We start from the raw sequence: 20,226 nt of genomic DNA, 5'->3' as shown, positions 1-20,226 counted from the left end.
ACAGAGCAAAGGACGGTGTATTCCAAGTCCTTCAGTTGCTTATTGTGAACCGCCTTAAAGTGTCTCGCCACCGGATAGTTGGCGTCGGAGTTCACAATAGCCCTTATGTGCTGCAGGATGCGTTTGTGCACAGGGAGTTTCGTACTCCCTTTGTACTCAAGGTTGCAGGTACACTTCAGTTTGTAAACAACATACTCAGACCTGCATGTTAGATACTCTTGAATCTGTATTTTAGCCTCACTAAAAGCTGTTGACTAGTGGGTGCTATTCTTCGCAAAACTGCATGCACGGCAAGACGTACATTTAAAGAATCCCATCTCGTTCAGCCAGGATTTTTTTGGTGTAATTTCAGGCATAGGCTTTTCTAGGGCATCCCACATAGAGGGAGCCCTCCTGATTTGAATCACAGGTGCTTTAGGCATAATAGGTCCCAAGATGTTGTCAGTTAGAATAATAGGCAATTCCGCACAGATGATACGGCGGATGGTCCTTTCTTGGGCACAGAAGGTGGTGATCAGCCTCACTGAACATTCAGTGGTTTTTGGGGTGAGAACTTTAGGAGCCAGTAGAACATCTCGATTGAGTAACTTAGCCTTAGGTAAGGCTTGGTCGAGGACCTTCTTAGTGTATCCTCTACTGAGGAAACGTTGCACTGACTCTGCCAGACAGGAATCAACTGTTGCCCTATCACTACAAATCCGACAGATTCGGATAAATTCCCCATAGGGTATACTGTTAATTGTGTGGATGGGATGGGCACTTTGCGCATGTAAAATTGAATTACCCGCTGTGGATTTACGGTGAAGTCTGGTCTTTAATTCATCATTATCCACATACAGTTGTATATATATATATACACGTACACACACACACACATATATATATATATATATATATATATATATACGCACATACATATATATATTCCATTTATTTGCAGTAATTGTCCGGCATGACTCGTTTCGGCAGCTAAGCTCGGCTTTGATAGGCTGAAAGGAAAATATCACAAAAACGGAGCGGAGGAACATATCACATAATAAACTGAACCAGACTGTGGTCGTCAGTATTTAAAATGTAGAAACGCATACTATGAATTTTCTATTAGATTTAGTGAATGAAATTTGATCTCACCGGTGGCGTAACTTGGAATTAATGATAAAGCATAAAGTGATACTAAGTACAGACGACACAATCATGCAATCAATGTAATACCATCAAACATAAAAGTATACAGTGATTTAAATTATTAACATGAACATTTGCGTTTCCCTTGTTTGACTACATGATGCTTGGCATGCGACGAGTATTTTCTTTATGTCAATTTGAATTAATCTACGCATGCACTGTAAATATGCTTGCAATATGGCACCGCAGTATATGATTAAGGCTGAGATAAGAGGTCAAAAGGCATCATAGCAGACGATTTCTGCAAATAAATGGATTAAGAAAACTCCATAGCATTTGTGCCTGTTTTTAAATGAGAAGGGGGGGGGGGGGGGGGGGGAACTATTATAGGGAGTAAGCTGACTCCGAGAGATTGCCCCTCTTGAACTTGTAAACGATGGCAGGCAGCTAATTGTTACCCAATTCAATGGTACTCATTGTTTTGAAGGATGAAAGGTTGAGTGGGCCCGCTGGGATATAAACCTGTGACCATGAAGTCACACACAGGCCCCTACAGTGGGCGAATTAGCCCACTAAGCCACCAGACGGAGCTTAGACCAACAGCAGTGCTTTAAATGGGCCAGTACTGACCGGTACGGAGTACCAGCACTTTTTAATTTTGAGGGGGAGAGTTCCTGCACTTCTCAAGAGAAACGTAATACTTTTAATTGTAGAGTACCAGCACTTCTCAGAAACAAGCACTTCTATTTTTCCATTTCAAGTACTGACCAACAGTACAAGGGAAGTGACACTTGAAGCCACTCTTCTGGGTGTGCGAATAAGTGTGAAGCAGTGCCTTGACCAAACTGCTTGGGGGTGCACTCTGGGAGGAAACTTGAATATTTTATGTGCAGTCCAACAGACAAGTTAACAGAATAACCTCTTGTTCTTGATGACACCTAAGTAGGCTCATGGGGCCTACCTATATCACTTGGCAATCGCCTCTCGACCTGCTGGGAAAGCAGGCGGTACAGTACTCTGTCGTTGGAGAATCACAGGTGAGCTTCTCAAACAATGTAAAATAAAATGAGTCATACCTCAGAATTGTAGATGAATTGATTTGAGGTTACTTGGGCTTTGTTTAGTTTAACCAGCAGTGAGAGAACTGGATCTCGGTGGTGATTTTGGTGGGGCCGTTGAAGTACTACTTGTCCCTCACTGGGAGGGTCATAGTCCTGCAGAAGCAAAGTTTATCATTAGTATCTTGTGACTAAGAGAAAATGCAAGTCAAATGCGAGAGCCCTTAGTTAAAAAAAAATCTTGAATATAGTAACAAATCCACAAACCAAGCATTATCCACATTTCAATTTTTTTCTATCAAAGGATCATCACAAAGTCATCAAACATCAATATAATGTTCAAGAATATCACGAAAAAAAAGAATGCACCGAATTAGGGTGAAATCTAGACAAGTGTGGTGAAAAACAGAGCCTACTGGCCCCAACAGTAATGTGTGAGGTTTGCCACTGATGTCTGTCTTTCAAACTGGGCAAAGTACAACCATTCCACACTTGACTCTCAGGATAGCAATGGCAAGTAGTTCAATGCTTCTCTGGTAGGTAGTGTGGAGGACAAGAGCTCAGAACTCAACCGCCAACCAACAAACACAAAAGCATAGTGTACTGTACTGTGGGCATCAGCAATGATCAGGTACAGGTGCAAATTACTTCAAATATCCCACTGATCAAATGCGTAACCTAGTTCAATGTCTTTCGATTTCTTGGCAAAACTCTTACGTTCACATGGCAAATATTAGCGTATTCTAGTCTCTCATCCTGGTCGCAGGAAAGCTTCACTTTTACCTGATGGCTGGCTTTGCAGTTCAATACAGTAGGGAATGAATTACTCGACTAGGGCTAGCAACTTTGTGATAAAAAGCCCTCAATCACGTTTAGCACGGTCGTAAGGCGGTATATCGTGGTTCTCCGCCAAGTTTAAAAACGTGTAAGCATCATTTTAAACTTGGCGGAGAACCAAGATATACCGCCTTACGACCGTGCTAAACGTGATTGAGGGCTTTTTATCACAAAGTTGCTAGCCCTGGTTGAGTGATTCATTCACTACTGATTATTTGATATTATGACAAGGAAGCTGAATGAGTCACAATTCCTTCCTTCTCCCCCCATTGATTCATGAAATGGCTTTGCAGTTCTACAGCTGCAGTCTTCATAACTGCTCTCGCAGCAGCGGCTTCCCTTCTGCAGGCAGCAGAAACAGGTGCCGCTTGATGAAGGGAGCTTTGCAGACCCGTGTAGCGGCACGATTCTTCGCAAGAGGCAGACTCCTTAACCAGATGGACACCTGCTCATGTAACGCAGTTATGGCCTCTGGGCAGATTAGCGGGTTTTCTGATTTTGTGGCAATGAGGCTCCTCTTCCAGGCATCAGAAGCAACAGCACTGTCTCCAAGGCTCACAGCAAATTGCCAGTTCAAACAATGATGCTTGTTCTTCGCACTCGAAAACTGGTCCATGCAACTGTGGAATGCCCTCTTACCATGGGTCGCCTATGGTTTCACTCTCTGCAGTAATCAGCAGTCTCTGTGTGCTCCTCCATGCTGGGAGTTAGATTTGGGGGTCTCTAATTGGCACAGGTAGGTACTTGTGACAAATAGGGACCCTCGCCTCTAGTCAGGATAAGGGGATTACACTCCTAAAATAACCCATGCTCACCCCCTTGGTAGCTTGGCACGAGCAGACAGGCTTTATCTCAGAGGCGTTGTAAGTTAAGCATTTGTGGCCACATACAGTAACCCAGTGACAACACTACAAATGGACACCACAAAGGTTTTATATAAAAAATAAGTAGACTTTATATAGAGTTACCAAAAGACCATAAACGACAAAAATACACAATACTGTTACTTTAAGATGGTAGATTAAGCTTAGTTCAGTTCTTAGATGCGACACTTTGCGTCAATGTACTTTAGGTTGCGTTGGCCTTCCACGACAAGCAATGTCGCAGTTGGGGAAATGCGGCAAAGTTCAGGTGCAAAGAAATAAAGACGTGAAGATCTTCCAGATGCGGCACGTTTCTCAGGGATGCGACAAGTTCTCGGTTCGATACGTGGACTGCAGCGGCGACAGCCTGATGATGCGACGGCAACAGCTCCAGCGGCGACACTCTTCTCCCACGATGCGTGAAGCTTCCGCTCGATATGACAACTACAGTGGCGACATCCAAAATGCGACCGCAGCAGCTCAGACGGCGGCGCGCTTCTCAGGGATGCGAGGTGCTTTTCTCCGATGCGGTGCAGTGCGACAGTTCCAGCGGCGACACCATACTTCGGAGTTGCGACGGCAGCAGCAGCGACGGCGACACACTTCCTCTTTGTTGCGGCACGCTTCTCTCCGATGCAGTGCAGTGCGACAGTTCCAGCGGCGACACCCTCCTTCGGAGTTGCGACGGCAGGCACAGCGACAGCGACACGCTTCTTCTCGTTGAGTCGCGCTTCCAGCTCCTTGCGACACGCAGTTCCTCAGAAGGCCCAAAACACCAGCAGGCACTTCCAAAAGAACTCTGGGGAGCTGGGGGTTGAAGTTTGTTGTCCCTGAGACTTCAGCAGGAGGCAAGCTCTTTTCCAAGCCCTTTGATATCCTTCACAAGTTGAAAGCAAAGTACACAAAGTTCCTTTCTCCTTTCTTTAGCAGTAAGGCAACCACTGCAGGCCAATCCCCCAAGCAGCACTTCAGCTTGAGAATACTGTCTCCTCAGTTTCTTCAGGTTCCTCTCAGTAAAGGTTTCTTCTTGTAGTCCAAAAGGGATCTAATTTCTTGGGATCAGGGTCCCAATATTCATACCCCAAAATCCTTAGTTCTCTGAGGGGAGAGGGGCCTTTGCCCAGTCCAAACCAGTTCTGAAGCACTCTGTTTACCAGACTTCTCCTTTCCTTTCACAGTGCAGGGCAGGCACATCAGACGCCCCACAGGAGGTGGAGCCAGCATTGTGGAAGGCAAGTACAGTCCTGGAGCACTTTGTTTACAGGACTCCTTCTCTTCTTTCAGTGTGCAGGGCAGCAACATCAGCTGCTCCCCAGTGGGTGGAGCCAGCATTGTGGAAGGCAGGCACAGCCCTATTCAAGGTTTAGGTACAACTCCTCCCTCCCATCTAGATGTAGATCTCCCTATTCACCACTGGGTGACTCAGCCTGTCTCCTGGAATCCCCCAGCCCTGTCACTCACAAAACCAGACAAAGGAATACACAACCAAGCAGAGGCAGATTTGAATGGTTAGTCAATCAAATACCTACTTTCTAAAAGTGGTATTTGCAAACACAGAATATTAAAATAAACGTCACTAAAAGATGTATTTTATTATTCTGAGTCCAGGCTGCTTCTGTGGGTGGCACAACCAGTGCTGCAGGCCCACCAACATCATTTGGATTTACACGCCCTGGACACACTCAGTGCACTAGACTAGGGTCTAACAAGTAAACCAAATAGCCAAACATGAAACCACTGATTAATACATCAATTTACAATTGGGAGCACTTGCACTGTGGCACTGGATAGCAGTGGCACAGTGCCCAAAGCATCTAACACCAGCAAAAACACATGAGGCAAAAGCAAAAAATGGAAGAGAGACCCACGCCAATGGTGCCAGGTCTAACACTGGGAATATGCTGGGCTTCTCCTCCGGGATAGTCTCTCTTCTTGCAGGATCAAGTACATTTCATTACACTCTCAGCAGGAGAGGGGAGAAGATGTAGCCTTAGGGCTAGGGCGGTCGACGTCGAAGCTGGGGGACCGGGTTCGAGTCTCGGCAACGATCTCAACATCCTGTGATTCTGGGCAAATCATTTAATCTCCCCGTGCCTAACAAAAATGAATGTGTCCTTGTGTAACTAAACTGGTGCTATGTAAAGCGCTCTGATACCCGATATCTTCGGTTCCAGTTCGCGCTATATAAAACTCTAAAAAAAATAAAAAGAAGAAAGAAAGCAGGAAGGTTTCTAGGCACATTAGACAGACCCTCATCTCCTTCAGCAAACGATGCAGATGTCCTCTCACCTCTGGGAGACTGAGCCCTGGTCAGACAGCAGCTCTTCAAGTACTCTGTGGAGCATGTCCTTCCTTGGTCATGAGGAACTTGAAAATGGAACAAAGGGAGGTAGTTTGGATCCTATTTTTATACAAATTTTCCTAATAGGCATGTGTGGATTCACTAAGGGATCAGAATCGATTTGGGTTGCTTCTCCTTCAACTGCCATTTTGTAGCTGTTCCTCAGAGACAGCCTTCATGCAAAGTGATGGCTCTCACAGAAGGTAGACATGGGGCTGGCTCCAAACAGGAGCATCCAAAACAAGGGCACAATGAAGTGTCAGATATCAGCAACGGTCTGTCATCAGCCTTCCTGAAGCAGTAATCAGAAACATACAAAACAGGAGTCACTGTCTAGAAACGTCCTCACCTTTAACAACAGAAATTGCAGTCCACCTCTAGCATCTATAAAATGGCAGTGCTCAGGAGACATTGATCAACAGCCTTTTGTAAACAAGGCATTCATTGAATTTCTGAGGGAAGCCTTGTCTTCATGCTCCGTTATATCAGGATCTGGGTCCCCACCTTTCAGCCACAGTAATGCAGGGAGTACACTACCACTGTGTGGGGAAGCTGTACTCATCCACCACCTGGTGCCATTCACTTCTTAATTTGTAAAACAATCAGTGCAAGGGCTCTCGTCAGGAGGCCACTGCAGCTTGCACTACACATTGCCCCTCCCAGCACTGCCGATGATAGTAACAACACAACTACTAATCATGTCACGCGTACAAGCGTGACAATTCGGACCATTTTGGACCGCCAAAGAATGGCTTTGGCAGCAAGTAACAGTCATTATTAATGTAGATTGAATGACTGACTAACTGTTGTTGTGGTCATCTCTAAATTAGCCAGACAGCGCCATCTTGTGGCAGACTTTCAAGCGCCGGAGTTGACAATTAAGTGCTGGTGCGGAGCACCCGAAACCACCGGCTCAAATAAGCACTGGTGCCATGCTAAACCAGAGTAATCTAAAATAGATCGCATTAGCCCTAACCCTCAAACTCATACAATAGCACAGTAATTTGTAATTTGTAATTTGTAACTGTGTTTTGTATCGCGCCAACTCACCGACAGGTCTCAAAGCGCTACTGACCATGTACAGCAACAAAGATGGAATAAAGGTGTAAAGGTGTCTGATCTAGCATCCGACTATTGAGATGGAAAAGCATCTTTAAAGAGTAAAGTTTTCAGGGACTTCCTAAAGTGAAGAAGATTAGGTTCTCTGCGAAGCGCCTCCGGTAACTTATTCCAGATGGTAGGGGCCTGAACTGAAAAAGATCTGCCTCCTTTTGTTGTTAACTTGAAGCGTGGACATGATAACAGAAATGATCCGGATGATCGCAGGGCGCGCTTGGGTTCATATATTTTAAGCCTTTCTTTTATGTAGGCTGGCGCCTGTCCGTGGACTGCTTTGTGACAGATACACATACTCTTAAATTCAACTCTCTGCGCTATAGGCAACCAATGTAGCCTATAGAGCAGAGGGGAGGCATGAGTCCTCCTCGGCAATCCAAAGATCAGGCGTGCTGCATCATTCAGGATAACCTGAAGACGGTTGATGGAGTTTTTTGGAAGGCCGAGGTACAGTGCGTTGCCATAGTCTATTCTAGACACTATGGTGGCTGAAACAATGGTTCGCAGCATGTTTCTCGAGAGCAAGGGGGCGAGTTTGCGTAGTTGTCTGATCAAGTTGGTGCAGGAGCCAACTACAGCGGATACTTGATTAACCATTGAGAGTTCCTGGTCAATTTTCATGCCAAGACTTTTAACACTAGGGCACGGTTTTGGAGTAGGTCCTAGTTCTTGTGGCCAAAACAAATCGTTCCAGGGGGAAGTAGAGGTTGAAACTACGAGCACTTCCGTTTTATCTGGGTTGATTTTCAGCAAATTGGACGACATCCAATTAACTGTAAATCGTAGAATGTCTTGGGCCACGGATTGGGCCGATGGTGTGTTATCGATCCTCAGCAACAGCTGAGTATCGTCGGCATAGTTAAAGACTTTGCAATTCATGTTTGCCAGGGACTCTATCAATGGTTGTAGGTACAGGTTAAATAAAAGCGGAGAAAGTGCTGATCCCTGCGGGACTCCACAAGCTAACATGCCCACATCTGAGACCTGGTCTGCCAACTGGATCCTCTGCGTCCTTCCTGTCAAAAAAGCTGTTAGCCATTTGAGGGCTTGCTCTCTTATCCCAAACCCAGCCAATCTGTCCAGTAGAAATGCATGGCTGACGGTGTCAAACGCCGCTGAAAGATCTAACAAAATCAGGGCGCTTGGCTTTTTACCGTCAGCCATGCATCTCAGCTCATCTAGTACCGACAGCATTACTAGTTCTGTGCTATGGTGGGCACGAAAACCAGCTTGTCGCTCCTGGAGAAGATGGTGAGATTCCAGGAGGGATGATAATGATTTTAGCACATGCTGTTCTAGTACCTTTGACAGAAATGGCAGCTGGGAGATTGGCCTATAGTTCTTCAGGTTAGCTGGATCCGCTCCAGGCTTTTTTATCAAAGGTCTGACGCGTGCCTCTTTGAAGGTAGATGGTAAAATTCCAGTGGCTAATGAGGTGTTTAGAAGATCTAAAATTTGGTCTTCCAAAATCGGTATTGCCAGCCGAAGGATGTCAGGTGGGCAGGGATCGGCGGGGGAACCTGATTTGGTAGATAGTACAAGTTGTCTTAGTGTGGTAGAGTCTATTTTGGGGAAGCTAGTGAAGACAGGGGATGGAGGGCATGAAGGAAGCGGTTGTTCTGTATAGGAGACTGGGTTGTCCTTTTTGATATCGGACAGGATGGTCGCTACTTTTTCGAGAAAGAAATCCTGAAAGGTATCGCAGTCAATCAGGATGTCTGCCTTTTCTTCCTTCTTACTCAGCTCTTTCAGGATTTGGAAGGTCTCTCTCTGAATGTTGGTAGCGTTATTGATACGTGTCTCATAATAGTCCTTCTTGGCTGATATAATAAGTTTTTTATATGATTGAAACGATAATCTATATGATTCCCTGTCGGTATCCATTTTGGATTTCCTCCAGCATCTTTCAAGGTAGCGAAGTTTCCTTTTTTGTTCACGTAGGCCTTCAGTGAACCAGGGGGCTCCTTTCTCTACACCTTTAATTTTTTGTATTTTTTCAGGAGCTAGCTCATCAATTGATTGCCTAAGGGTGGTTATTATTGCATCATACTTTAAGTCTAGGTCGGTGTTATCAGCAGTAAAATTCTGCTTGTGTTTGGGCAGGACTTTGGTTAAAGTCTCGGAATTTACTTTCTTCCATTGGCGCACTTTTTTAGTTTTTAACGGTAGTTTGGCCTGGTAGATATTGTGCGGTAATTCGTACGAGATAAGGTGATGATCTGACCAAATACAAGGTGAAATATTTGTAATAACTGCTTTTGGTATCGAGGACCAGATGAGATCTAAGGTATGGCCTTTTATGTGGGTTGGAGCTTCCACAAGTTGTATCAGTCCAAGGGCGGTCATGGTGGTCTGTAATGTCTGGACGGCTGGATTTTGATCACTTTTATCCCAATGGACATTAAAATCACCCGTTACCAAGATGTTTTTATAACGTGTGCATAGATCTGATATAATGGGAATAAAGAGATCATTGAACATAGAGGTGCTTTGGGGTGGACAGTATACTGTTAGGATGATGAGGCAGGAGTTGTTGGAGGTGACTTTTATCCCTAGTAAGTCAACGGTATTTATAGTCTCCGCAAGGATTTTGGTTACCATAAATTGCCTTTTGAAAATTATTGCTACACCCCCACCTCGGGTCCCCTCTGGTCGATTGTGCCAGATCATATCGTACCCGCTGGGAAGGGCGGCGATGATATCCGGGGAAGAGGCATCACTCAACCATGTTTCGGTGAGTGTTAGGATATCGATAGTCTCGTCCTGTAAGAGGGTGAAGATTTCCAGGTGATGTTTCTGTAGTGACCTGGTGTTGAGGGTAGCTAGCTTTAAGGGGGCTGAGCGATTTAAAATCTTACCGCTAGGAAAGTGCAAGATATGATTATCCTTGAGAGTGGTACATATGGTAGGAGAGAGGGTATACCTGACTAGCATAAATGTGCTTCACAATCACTGCAAACACACACTCAACATGAACATGTTATGTCTGAGCAAGATTCTGGGGGGATTCTCTGACAGAGAGAAAAAGGGCTTGTCACCCCTAAAATTCACAAAACATGGTACGCTGCCACGACAACTTTGTGTGTCTCATACTGGGCATCAAAAGTAGTCCTATGCCCACTGTTGAAGGACACTCAGTGTCTCTCTCTAGCCCTCTGCGAACACTGTAGATTAGTCTGATGCTAAGGCCAAAGAAAAAGTCAGGATTCCAGTTTTCAAGTAGTCAGACACTCAGGGCAATGGTACAATGGAGTTTATCATGCAGGAGACATTACCATCCCAAGTACGGAGTAGTAGAGCTTTAAGGAACAAAACACAACCGGTTGTTAAAGTTGCTGTCCGAGATAAAGTGGACACAGTAGTGGGGAGAATAGATGGGACCATGACCACCCCGAATATGGGATATACCCTTTACTGTGGTAATACTATCTATTATAATAATGCAGTGTAAGCAATAACTACCCTTCCAGTGTTCACTCAAAGGCTCTGTATCCACGTTTGGTTGCCAATGCAGTTACTTCTTCTGACTACATTATAAGATCGGCCTTTCCTTAGTAAGGGAAGCACATCTCGGTCGGTTTTGAACCTCCGTGGAGGACTGTGTTTCTGGCAGCTCCTTCAAACCTTTCCTTTTTTTGGGAATGTTTGCCTGTTATGAGGTTTCCTCAAGCGTAGATCATGGTCTAAAACAAGTCAAAATGCTGCAGAGTACGGATATCAAGGAGCATGTACAATCCAGGAAGAAGTATTAAAGCATAGAACAAAGGCTACAACAGGGTAGCAAGTCCTTGATGTAATCCACACTCAAGGAAAACAAGAGATGTTCAATTTCAAATTCGCACATGGACGAAACAAAATACGTTATAGAATAGGATATGTATCAATATAAAAAAGTTAGAAACATTCATATTGATGAATACAAAATACAAATGCTATAATAAATGCACTGGAAAATGTCTATACATTAAAAGAGCAGGACATATACAATGCTTTGTGCAAGAGGAGGAAAATAGTTTTCGTACAAGGTGTCAGCACCAAGAAACAACTGGCGAAACGGTTTGCTCCTGTTGTCACTCAGGGTCTCATATACTTGGATGTATTTGAGATTCCAAAAACTCAGGGGTCCCAGAAGTCCAAGTGGTGCAGACCCTGAAGTTGAAGGGTCCTGCATTCCTGTGAAGTTACTGGTGCTGTGTTTACAATTGTGATCATCATTATTACCAAAAGACTTCTGGAAGATAGTTCATATTACCAAGTGCTTCTGATACATGCCTTTGTTTTGACGAGACTGGAGGCTGGCCAATAGGAGCTCTGCCTGCTTGGTGACGCAATGCTAGTAGTTTTGCTGTCATGCTCCACCATCCTCCACTATTACATGCAAATCTTTGATAAGGTAACTGATCCATGGACTCTACAAGACATTTGTGCAGATGCCTGGCAAAAAAAAACAGTTCATACTTGCCTCAATTTGGTTTCCTACTCAAGGAGAGATGACCTGGGAGCAAGCAGATCTCAATCACTTTTGAGTTTTCAAGATAGTCCACGAATGCACTGAACATCTTTTGTGCAAGTGACTCATGTTCTTTTCACTTTCTGCTTGGCCTACAGTACATTGGTATCTATAGTACACTTGGGATGTAACCTTTTAATACTACATCCAGAGACATTGATTTAACTTTGGTTGCCTGCTTAAATAAAGCAAAGGAAGGTCTGAAAATCAAGTGCATTCTAAATACTTCTGTGTTTCTAGACTTTGTAAGATCATGCTGTTTTGTGCCCCTTACATTGAAACCTTACTTCTATTCTAACAGTTTAATTTGGGCTGCTGCTTATGAAACTCTGACTCTACTAAATCATGTCCTATTAGCCGGTGGGAGATCTGTCATCTTGTGCCATAGTTGAATATCTTCAAGTTAGCTTCAGATTATTTGGTTTCCATCTAGATAAATAACTGGGACCCTTTTCTGTGGCTAATAACATATTTTGAGTGTGATTACATTTTGATGTTAGAGGTTTATATTTGTACTTTAACTCAATCTGGGCCACAATGAATATAAACATGACCCATAAAAACAAAAGAGCTCTTCATCTCAGAAGATGGTGAACAGAAGCCTGGTCAGGCATGTTAAACCTCACATCACAGACTGCTCGCCAGGTTACTGGCATGATGACTGAGACCAGACCAAGAGATACAGATTGGTATGATGACAGACAAGACGAAGATAGACAGATTGGATACTTGGCATCCCATTAGAGGTGACTTAATAGTCACCTTCAATGGGACTTGCGCCTCATGAAAGTTTGTAGACAGGGTTGTTAGGAGAGAATAAGTCAAACTTGCTCACTCTTTTTGTAAAATGTATCAGCAACTAGGAAAACATTATTCAAAATAAATATCTTCTAAGATAATATACTTGGGCATTAGCCTAGCAAAAAAGATTAAGCCCACCTGAAAGAAAATAAGCTACTTACCTATAACTGTACTTCTCCGGTATAGGAATCTTTCATAGATTCACATGCTTGGATCATTTCCAGTCGTCGAGATGGGAATCCCCGGTAACTTAGAAAAGTCATATAATGGACGGACCACAGAGACTTTTAGGCCTTTTAGTTTAGTAACATATCCCAGTCATTACTTAAAAAAGACTAAACTTAAGAGCCAACCAATCGGGTCACACCACACTGTAGAACCTTCCTGAGAGAAGCTCCAGTCCCTCAATTTCTAAGCACTAGAGCATATACGTAGTGCTGTATTGAGAGGTATAAAGGTGAGCTTCCCTAGGGAAGTGCGTGGGTCACGTGAATCTATGAAAGATTACAATACAGGAAAACTACAGTTACAAGTAAGTAACTTATTTTCTTACTCCAGTATTAGAACTTTCATAGAGTCAAATGCTTGAATCAGAGTAGAGAGCAGTAAAAAGCACATTTGTCTGTAACAGCAACACATGGTCTAGCCTAATAGATAATACATATACACATATAAACAGTTAGCAAAATGTGTGCAAGAATCAAGCGGATGGTAGGAAGAAAGGAATGGCCCACTTTATAGAAAAAAATGTCATAAAACCGCTTGTCCCACTGCCACATCTTTGAGGACTTCTGAATCCAGGCAGTAATGCTGCATGAAGGTGTGTGCACTCTTACAGGTTGCTGCTGTGCAAATATCTGGTAATGACACACCAACAAACAATGCCATCGAAGTGGACATGGCTAGTGAGCATCCACCTTTGTGTTCAAAGACTGACCAGCCTTCATTATAGAATGGTGTTAGATATACATCTAGAGATGCTCTGTGTTGCTAGAGAGAAACCCTTTCTTGGTGGGATCTGCGAAAAGTCTTAGTTCTGTCCAAATAGAACTTGAAGCACCTTTTGATATCCAGAGCATGTGGTGCTCGTCCAGCTGTTGTCTGAGGGATTGGAAACAATGACTTAAGGATCACAGGCTCATTAATATGAAAGTCTAATGTGACTTCAGGAATTAACTTAGGGTTTGTGCCTAGAATAACCCTGTTGTCTTTAAACTGGGCTCCTGGATGGTGAATGACTGAATTTCACTAACCCTCCTTGCCGATGTTAGTGCTGGAAGGAGAGCTAATTTCCAGGAGAGAAATTTGAAATCAGCTTGATGGATAGGCTCAAATGGATCTCTCATTAACTATGAAAGTACAGTGTTGAGCTGCCAAAGAGGAGGCTCACCGGTGGAAATGTTCTGAATAATCCTTTGATGACTGCTTAGAGTCTTGCAGACCATAGTGATGGTATTTTGGGTGATTTCCTACAATGAGAAATGGCCGCTAGATATACTTTAATGAAGGCGTGAGCTAAGCCTCATTGATCAAGGTGTAGAAGGTAAGCTAACACCTCTTCAGGTGAAGAGGAGATGGGATGTACATTACCTCTCTGGCACCATATGCAAAACCTTTTCCACTTTAAGCAATATGTTTTGTGAGTAGTGTCTGCTCTTGCTAGTATATCCCTGCAATCCAATAGAATGTTTAGATGTCCAAATTCGTGAAACTAAGGAGTCAGGCTGATAACCAAAGGGACTTGAGGTCTGGATGTAGTATTTGTCCCAGGCTCATCGTCAGCAGAGATGGGATTGGTTTGAGTGAAATGTGTAGCTCCTGTGATAGGATGAGAAACTCCATGAACCAATGCTGGTGTACCCAGACTAGAGCTAGGAGTATCATCTTCCAGGGTTCGTCCTTCACCTTCCTGAGGAGTTTTGGGAGGAGAGGGTGGGGGTGGGCGTGGGGGAAGGCATAGGCAAAGCTTCCGGACCATGCAATTGAAAATGCACTCCTCCACGACCCAAGTTGAGGATGTCAGCTTGCAAAGAACTGGCATTTTGTGTTGTGGGGAGTTGCAAAGAGATCCAGATTTGGTTTGCCTCACTGGAGGAAGATCCAATCCAGCGTTTGTTGGTCCAGTTTCCACTTGTGGCAAAATGTTTTCAGTCTGCTATAGCGTTCTGGTTCCCAGATACATGTTCGTTCTACAGTTAGATGTATTTTGAGATGGATTTCCAGATTTCTTGACCTTCCTGGGACAGCAAGTGAGATCTTGTGCCATCTTGCTTGTTGATGTAGTGCATCGTTGTTGTATTGTCTGTTCAAATGAGAACTGAAGACTTCTGAATCCAGGGAAGGAAAACGTATAAAGCTAAATGCACAGCCCTTAGCTCGAGCAGATTGATGTGAAGACCACAATGGGAAGGTGGCCATTTGCTGCTGCCCTGGAGATAAGCTCCCACACTTCCAGGGAAGGGTCCGTTGTAATGACTAAAGGTGAAGCTTGAGATAAGAACGAAAGGCCGACTGACAGATTTACAGGTTGTTAACACCATATGAGTGACTTGACCATCGGCCGAGTGACCTGTATGAGGTCGAAGGTTACTGTAGCATGTGCCCATTGAATGTCCAGTGTGTCTTGAAGTGGGCACATCATTAGATGACAGTATGGGAATAGATGGATGGAGGATGACATCTACCCATTAGAGAGTTGTAGAGGCGAACGGAAAGAGACTTTCTTTTTTGTACTAGCCTTGCTAAAGACATCAGTTTTCGTTGGCTCTCTGTTGTGGGGTATGATCTGTTTAGCGTTGTGTCCAGCATGGCTCCTAGGAACGTTATTCATTGTGGCAGCTGAAAGACTGATTTGTCTGGAATCAGAGAGAGACCTAGCTCATTGAACAGGTATATGCAGGCCATGATGGACGTCCAAACAGCCTGGTTTGAAGGAGCCTTGACCAACCAGTCGTCAAGATATGGTATGACCTGATGTATCTGTTGTCTGAGGAAGGCCATTACAGATGCTAAGCACTTTGTAAAAATGCGGGGGCGGATCGGAAACTGAAAGGGAGCACCCAAAACTGATAGCGTCTGGTGGCTACTTTGAACGGGTGAAATTTCCTGTGCTTCAGATGGATGGGGATAAGTAAATATGCATCTTGAAGGTCCAGGGATGGCATATAGTCTTCTTTGTTGAGGAGTTCAATATATCTTGTAATGTACCCATGCAGAATGACTGCTTCTTGAGGTATTTGTTGAGGATTCTTGAATCTAGAATTGGTCTCCTCTGCTTTGACTTGATTAAGAATAGAATAGAATAGAATAGAATAGGTGTAAACTTGTAAAGCGCGATTTGCTGCCCGGAGGCGTCCAAGCGCTAAAGTAACCAGAACCTACCGGAGAGCAGAGGAGGAGGAAACTAAGGGTTAATGAGGGGAATTAAACAAGAAAGTCTTTAATTGTTTACGAAACACAGTGAGGTTGGGATTGGCTCTGAGATGTAGTGGCAGAGTGTTCCAGGTTCTGGACGCATTGTAGGCGAACGTCCATCCGCCTGATCTGGATCTTTTTATTCTTGGCGCCACTGCTACAAAGGTCTGGCTGGAGCGAAGGCTTCTGTTGGGAATGTAGTGAGCAACTAAGTCACGGGCAATGCTGGGGCCTGTGTCCCAGAATGCTTGGTGGGCTATGCACATTGCTTTAAAAAGAACCCTCTGCCGAACCGGTAGCCAGTGAAGGCTAACCAGTCCGGCCCTCACTGATTGTCTACGGGGGATCTTGAGCAGTAAGCGCGCTGCGCAGTTCTGCACTATCTGCAGTCTGCGCAGGGTGTACTCTGGGGCACTGAGATAGAGCACATTGTTAAAATCGAGGCGTGAGTGTATAAGACCTTGTATGGCCACCTGTTTGGCTTCCATGGGAAGGAGGGGGAAGATTTTATTTAGCATCCTCATGATGCCAAAACAGGTGGCCGATAGTTTTGTGGCTTGAACGTTGAAGGACAGAGATCTGTCCAGCCACACTCCAAGGCTCTTAATATTGTTTTTGGGGACTGTGGGGGGACCCAGACACGGAGGCCACAAGGAGGGGGGGGGGGCCAAGATCTGAGGGGCCTAGAAGCATCAGCTCCGTTTTGTCCCCATTCAACTTGAGGGATGATGAAGACATCCAAGTCTTCACCTCCTCTAGGCATTCTCTAAGCCCCCCTGGCACAGACCGGTTTGCCTCCTGCGCCAGTGAGACCACAAGCTGCGTGTCGTCCGCATAAGAGATGATCTTAACACCGAATGGGCGGACGACATCAGCCAGTGGCCTCGTATACAGGTTGAAGAGTGTGGGGCTCAAAGAAGAGCCCTGCGGAACTCCGCACTTTAGAGGTCTGCTAGAGGACACAGACTCACCCTCAAAGACTCTAAAGGATCTGTTCTCCAGGAAGGATTTAAACCATGTCCAGGCTTTGTCCTTAATCCCGGCGCAGGACAAACGGTCCAGTAGGGTGTCATGACTGACCGTGTCAAATGCCGCGCTTAGATCAAGGAGGATCACTGCCACTGATCCTCCTTGATCCAGGATTTGTCTAGCTTCCTCGGTGACCATTAGGAGAGCGGTCTCAGTCCCGTGTTTCGGTCTGAAGCCCGTCTGGGTGGGGTCTAGTACGTGATGATTTTACAGGAAGTTCACTAGCTGTTGATTAATATGTTTTTCTAAGACCTTGCTCACCCATGGGAGCAGGGAGATGGGACGATAGTTGCCCAAGTCAGACGGGTCTAAATTGGGTTTCTTGAGTAGCGACCTGACCATGGCCTGTTTCCAGACGGTCGGTACCGTGCTGGAGGTAATAGATGCATTTAGTACCTCCCTAATAATAGGCAGGGTGATCTGGGAGGCAGCCATTATTATGTCAGGTGGGGCAGGGTCGTCCGGCGAGCCGGATTTGACACTGTGCGCTAGTGATTCAAGGGTAGTGAGGTCTAGTAGGGGAAAATGGGTCAGGGTATGTTGAGATAGAGAGGGGGGGGACGCCGGGGGGATGTTGGATTGGATTGATGAGTTGATTTTTTTGGGGGGGGAAGGCTGAGTAAATAGTGTTTACTTTCTGCTAAAAGAACTCAGCAACGTTATTGCAATGAGTGACGGATTTTTCGGCATGCAGCGCAGGGGGGGGGGGGGGGGGGGGGTTCATTAGCTTTTTGATGATCTGGAAAATCTCCTTAGGTTTAGACTTGGCCCGCAAGATTTTATCGGCGAAATAGGTGGCCTGGGCTGCTTTTATTTGAGCTTTGTACTCGCCGATAGATTCTCGGTAGCGAGTTTTATTGTCTGCCGAGTCATCTAAACGCCAGCGTCTTTCCGACCTTCTGCATAGACGTTTCTTGTCCCTGAGAGCCTGCGTGTACCAAGGGGCAGTTTTGTGGGAACGCTTCAGCGTAGTCTTGCTCATTGGGAGAGTTGCGTCAAGGGTTTGAGTGACCCAGTTGACATAGGACTGATTTGCTAGGACAGGATCCTCCTGATCACTGGGTTGAGAGCTGGCAAGTTTGATAGACCAGCTGTCAACCCCGAGGCGCGACCAGGCTCGCCTGAGACTCGAAGTAGGGGCGGGTGACGCTGGTTTGAGCGATGTCCAGCTGATGGGGACCAGAAGGTGGTCTGTCCAGGGCAGGGGGATTGATGGGCCGACTAAGAGACAGGGTCCAGCAAGTGGCCTTTAGCGTGAGTAGGGGTAGTGACACGTTAGGTGAGTTGCAGGGCCGCTAGATCGTCTGTCAAGGTGGCGGCTGTGTGGTCAGAAAGGGAGTCAAAATGAAAATTAAGATCGCCTAGCAAGGTAAAATTAGAGGTTGCGTGCTTATCTAGGATCCTGATCGATACTGTGACCTTATGCCCCTATTCGGCTATAAATCCATTTATTCCCTATATTGGCATAACCGTTCAAGTGCGATATTCAGAAAGTCATCTCTGGCCTCACACGAACAGAGCCACATTCCAGAATAGTTTTCTCTGCCACTTCCTTTGCAACCAATTAGTGCAATGACAGAGCAGAAGTCACTATCTGAGATTCCTAGATTAACACTCCGAGTTCTTCAACAAGATAAAAACTCAGCAAACCTGGAAATCCCCGCCTGCTGTGTTTTGATTAGTAATGGAACTCTAATGAGCAACTGATAGCGATCACTTCCTAGTGACATCTTTAATTGACGTCTTATGTCCAGCAAACTTACGTCAAACCAGGCACCTGTCAGGTATAAATATTACCAACGTTGCCTTAAGCAATTGCCTGTTGCTGCAGCCTGTTGCCCATCGCTTGATGAAGCTGCTGCCTGAAGCTGCTGATACCATTATCACTACTGAAACGCGAACGATGGTGTGGTGAAACTAGGAGCTGAACAGCCGTCCCTCTGCGACGAGCCCAGCAGATGCCAGCTGCCCGCGGACGCTGTCCCTCCTCCTTCTCCTCCTCGACGCGCTGAAGAGAGACGCTGTCTTTCTCCTGCAGAGAAATCCAGCTCCAGCGTTTCTGGTCTACCCTCGCGGGTGACTGGGATACCGAGTTCATCCTGAAGGAGATACCAGACCTCCATCATTCTATTCAGAGGTATGGTGTTGACTAAACCCTTAGTGAGAATTCTTGAAGCAAACCTTGGCAAAACCAATTTAACTTAAAGCTACTTACTTACTCCCCTCCCAAGTATTAGGCTTAGGTCAGGTACACTGGGGTAGGCATAGTTAGAAGCACCAGTTGAGTATTTTAGCCTAATGTATATATGAATGTATATATGTTTTATTACTTTTAAACCATTGTATGGCTAAGAAACCATATCAATGCTTTTACAGTATTATTTCACAATACTTATTTTACTGTACGTACTTTTATAATAACAAGTCTTGCAATTGTGGCAATTCATTTCTCTTGTACGAGAAGAAAGACTGTTCAATAAATGTTAACCCTTTATTGACAAACGCCTGTCTCTCTGTTCTCTACATATTGTGAAAGTAAACTGCACCAACCTGACTGAGTAAAATAACTGTCTATTGTTTCACACGACCCTAGAGATTGACTCTTGATCTGAGGAGCAAAGTTGTCATGTTGCACGGTTGTTGGAAAACTGAATCCCTTCTTGTCTGTGCCAGGGAAGCTGATCACTTCCTATTTCAGTCAAGAAAGTTTCCAGTGACCTCTGAGCTAGTTGGTAACAAACCCAATTAAGTTTAACATAGTCAGTGGAGGCCTGGAAGATCCGCACTTCTACGTCGATACTACTGTTTATGTTATTCCAATGCGCAGGGCCTAGTGGGAAACTAGGAACTACACTACATGGCGCCCAACGTTTGGTAAGGCGATAAACTAACGCAAGACGTTAGAGTAACTCAGTCGTGCATTTTTCACACAGACCCCTTTCTCCCGTAAATACTCCAATAGACGTCTGGAGTGGGTGAAAGGTTAAAATCCGTCCGAACTCAGTAGGAAGAGATTCCTATGTAAAGCTCTGGTTTATTCCACGTTGAAGGATACAGTGTTCCAAAATATTGTGCACCTAATCTTTGTCTCCTTGGAGACCAACTCTGCAAAACCTGCATTTATACAATGCC

At 45.0% G+C, this 20,226-nt stretch overlaps 1 protein-coding gene across 2 annotated transcripts in view; it reads right to left on the bottom strand.

The window, feature by feature from the left end:
* Nucleotides 1–20,226, bottom strand: part of KIAA0586 (KIAA0586 ortholog) — a 637,696-nt gene that overhangs the window by 113,946 nt on the left and 503,524 nt on the right. For both annotated transcript variants that reach the window (XM_086937986.1, XM_086937987.1), the window contains exon 26: nucleotides 2,202–2,339. In XM_086937986.1, coding sequence (XP_086794112.1) covers nucleotides 2,202–2,339 — 138 coding nt within the window. The remainder of the gene's footprint in view (nucleotides 1–2,201; nucleotides 2,340–20,226) is intronic.

This window comes from Lissotriton vulgaris, chromosome 9 (assembly GCF_964263255.1).
Source record: "Lissotriton vulgaris chromosome 9, aLisVul1.2, whole genome shotgun sequence".
NCBI classification, from domain to species: Eukaryota; Metazoa; Chordata; class Amphibia; order Caudata; family Salamandridae; genus Lissotriton; species Lissotriton vulgaris.
The sequence above is the reverse complement of the archived record's forward strand: the minus strand, read 5'-3'. Positions and strand labels throughout refer to the sequence as shown.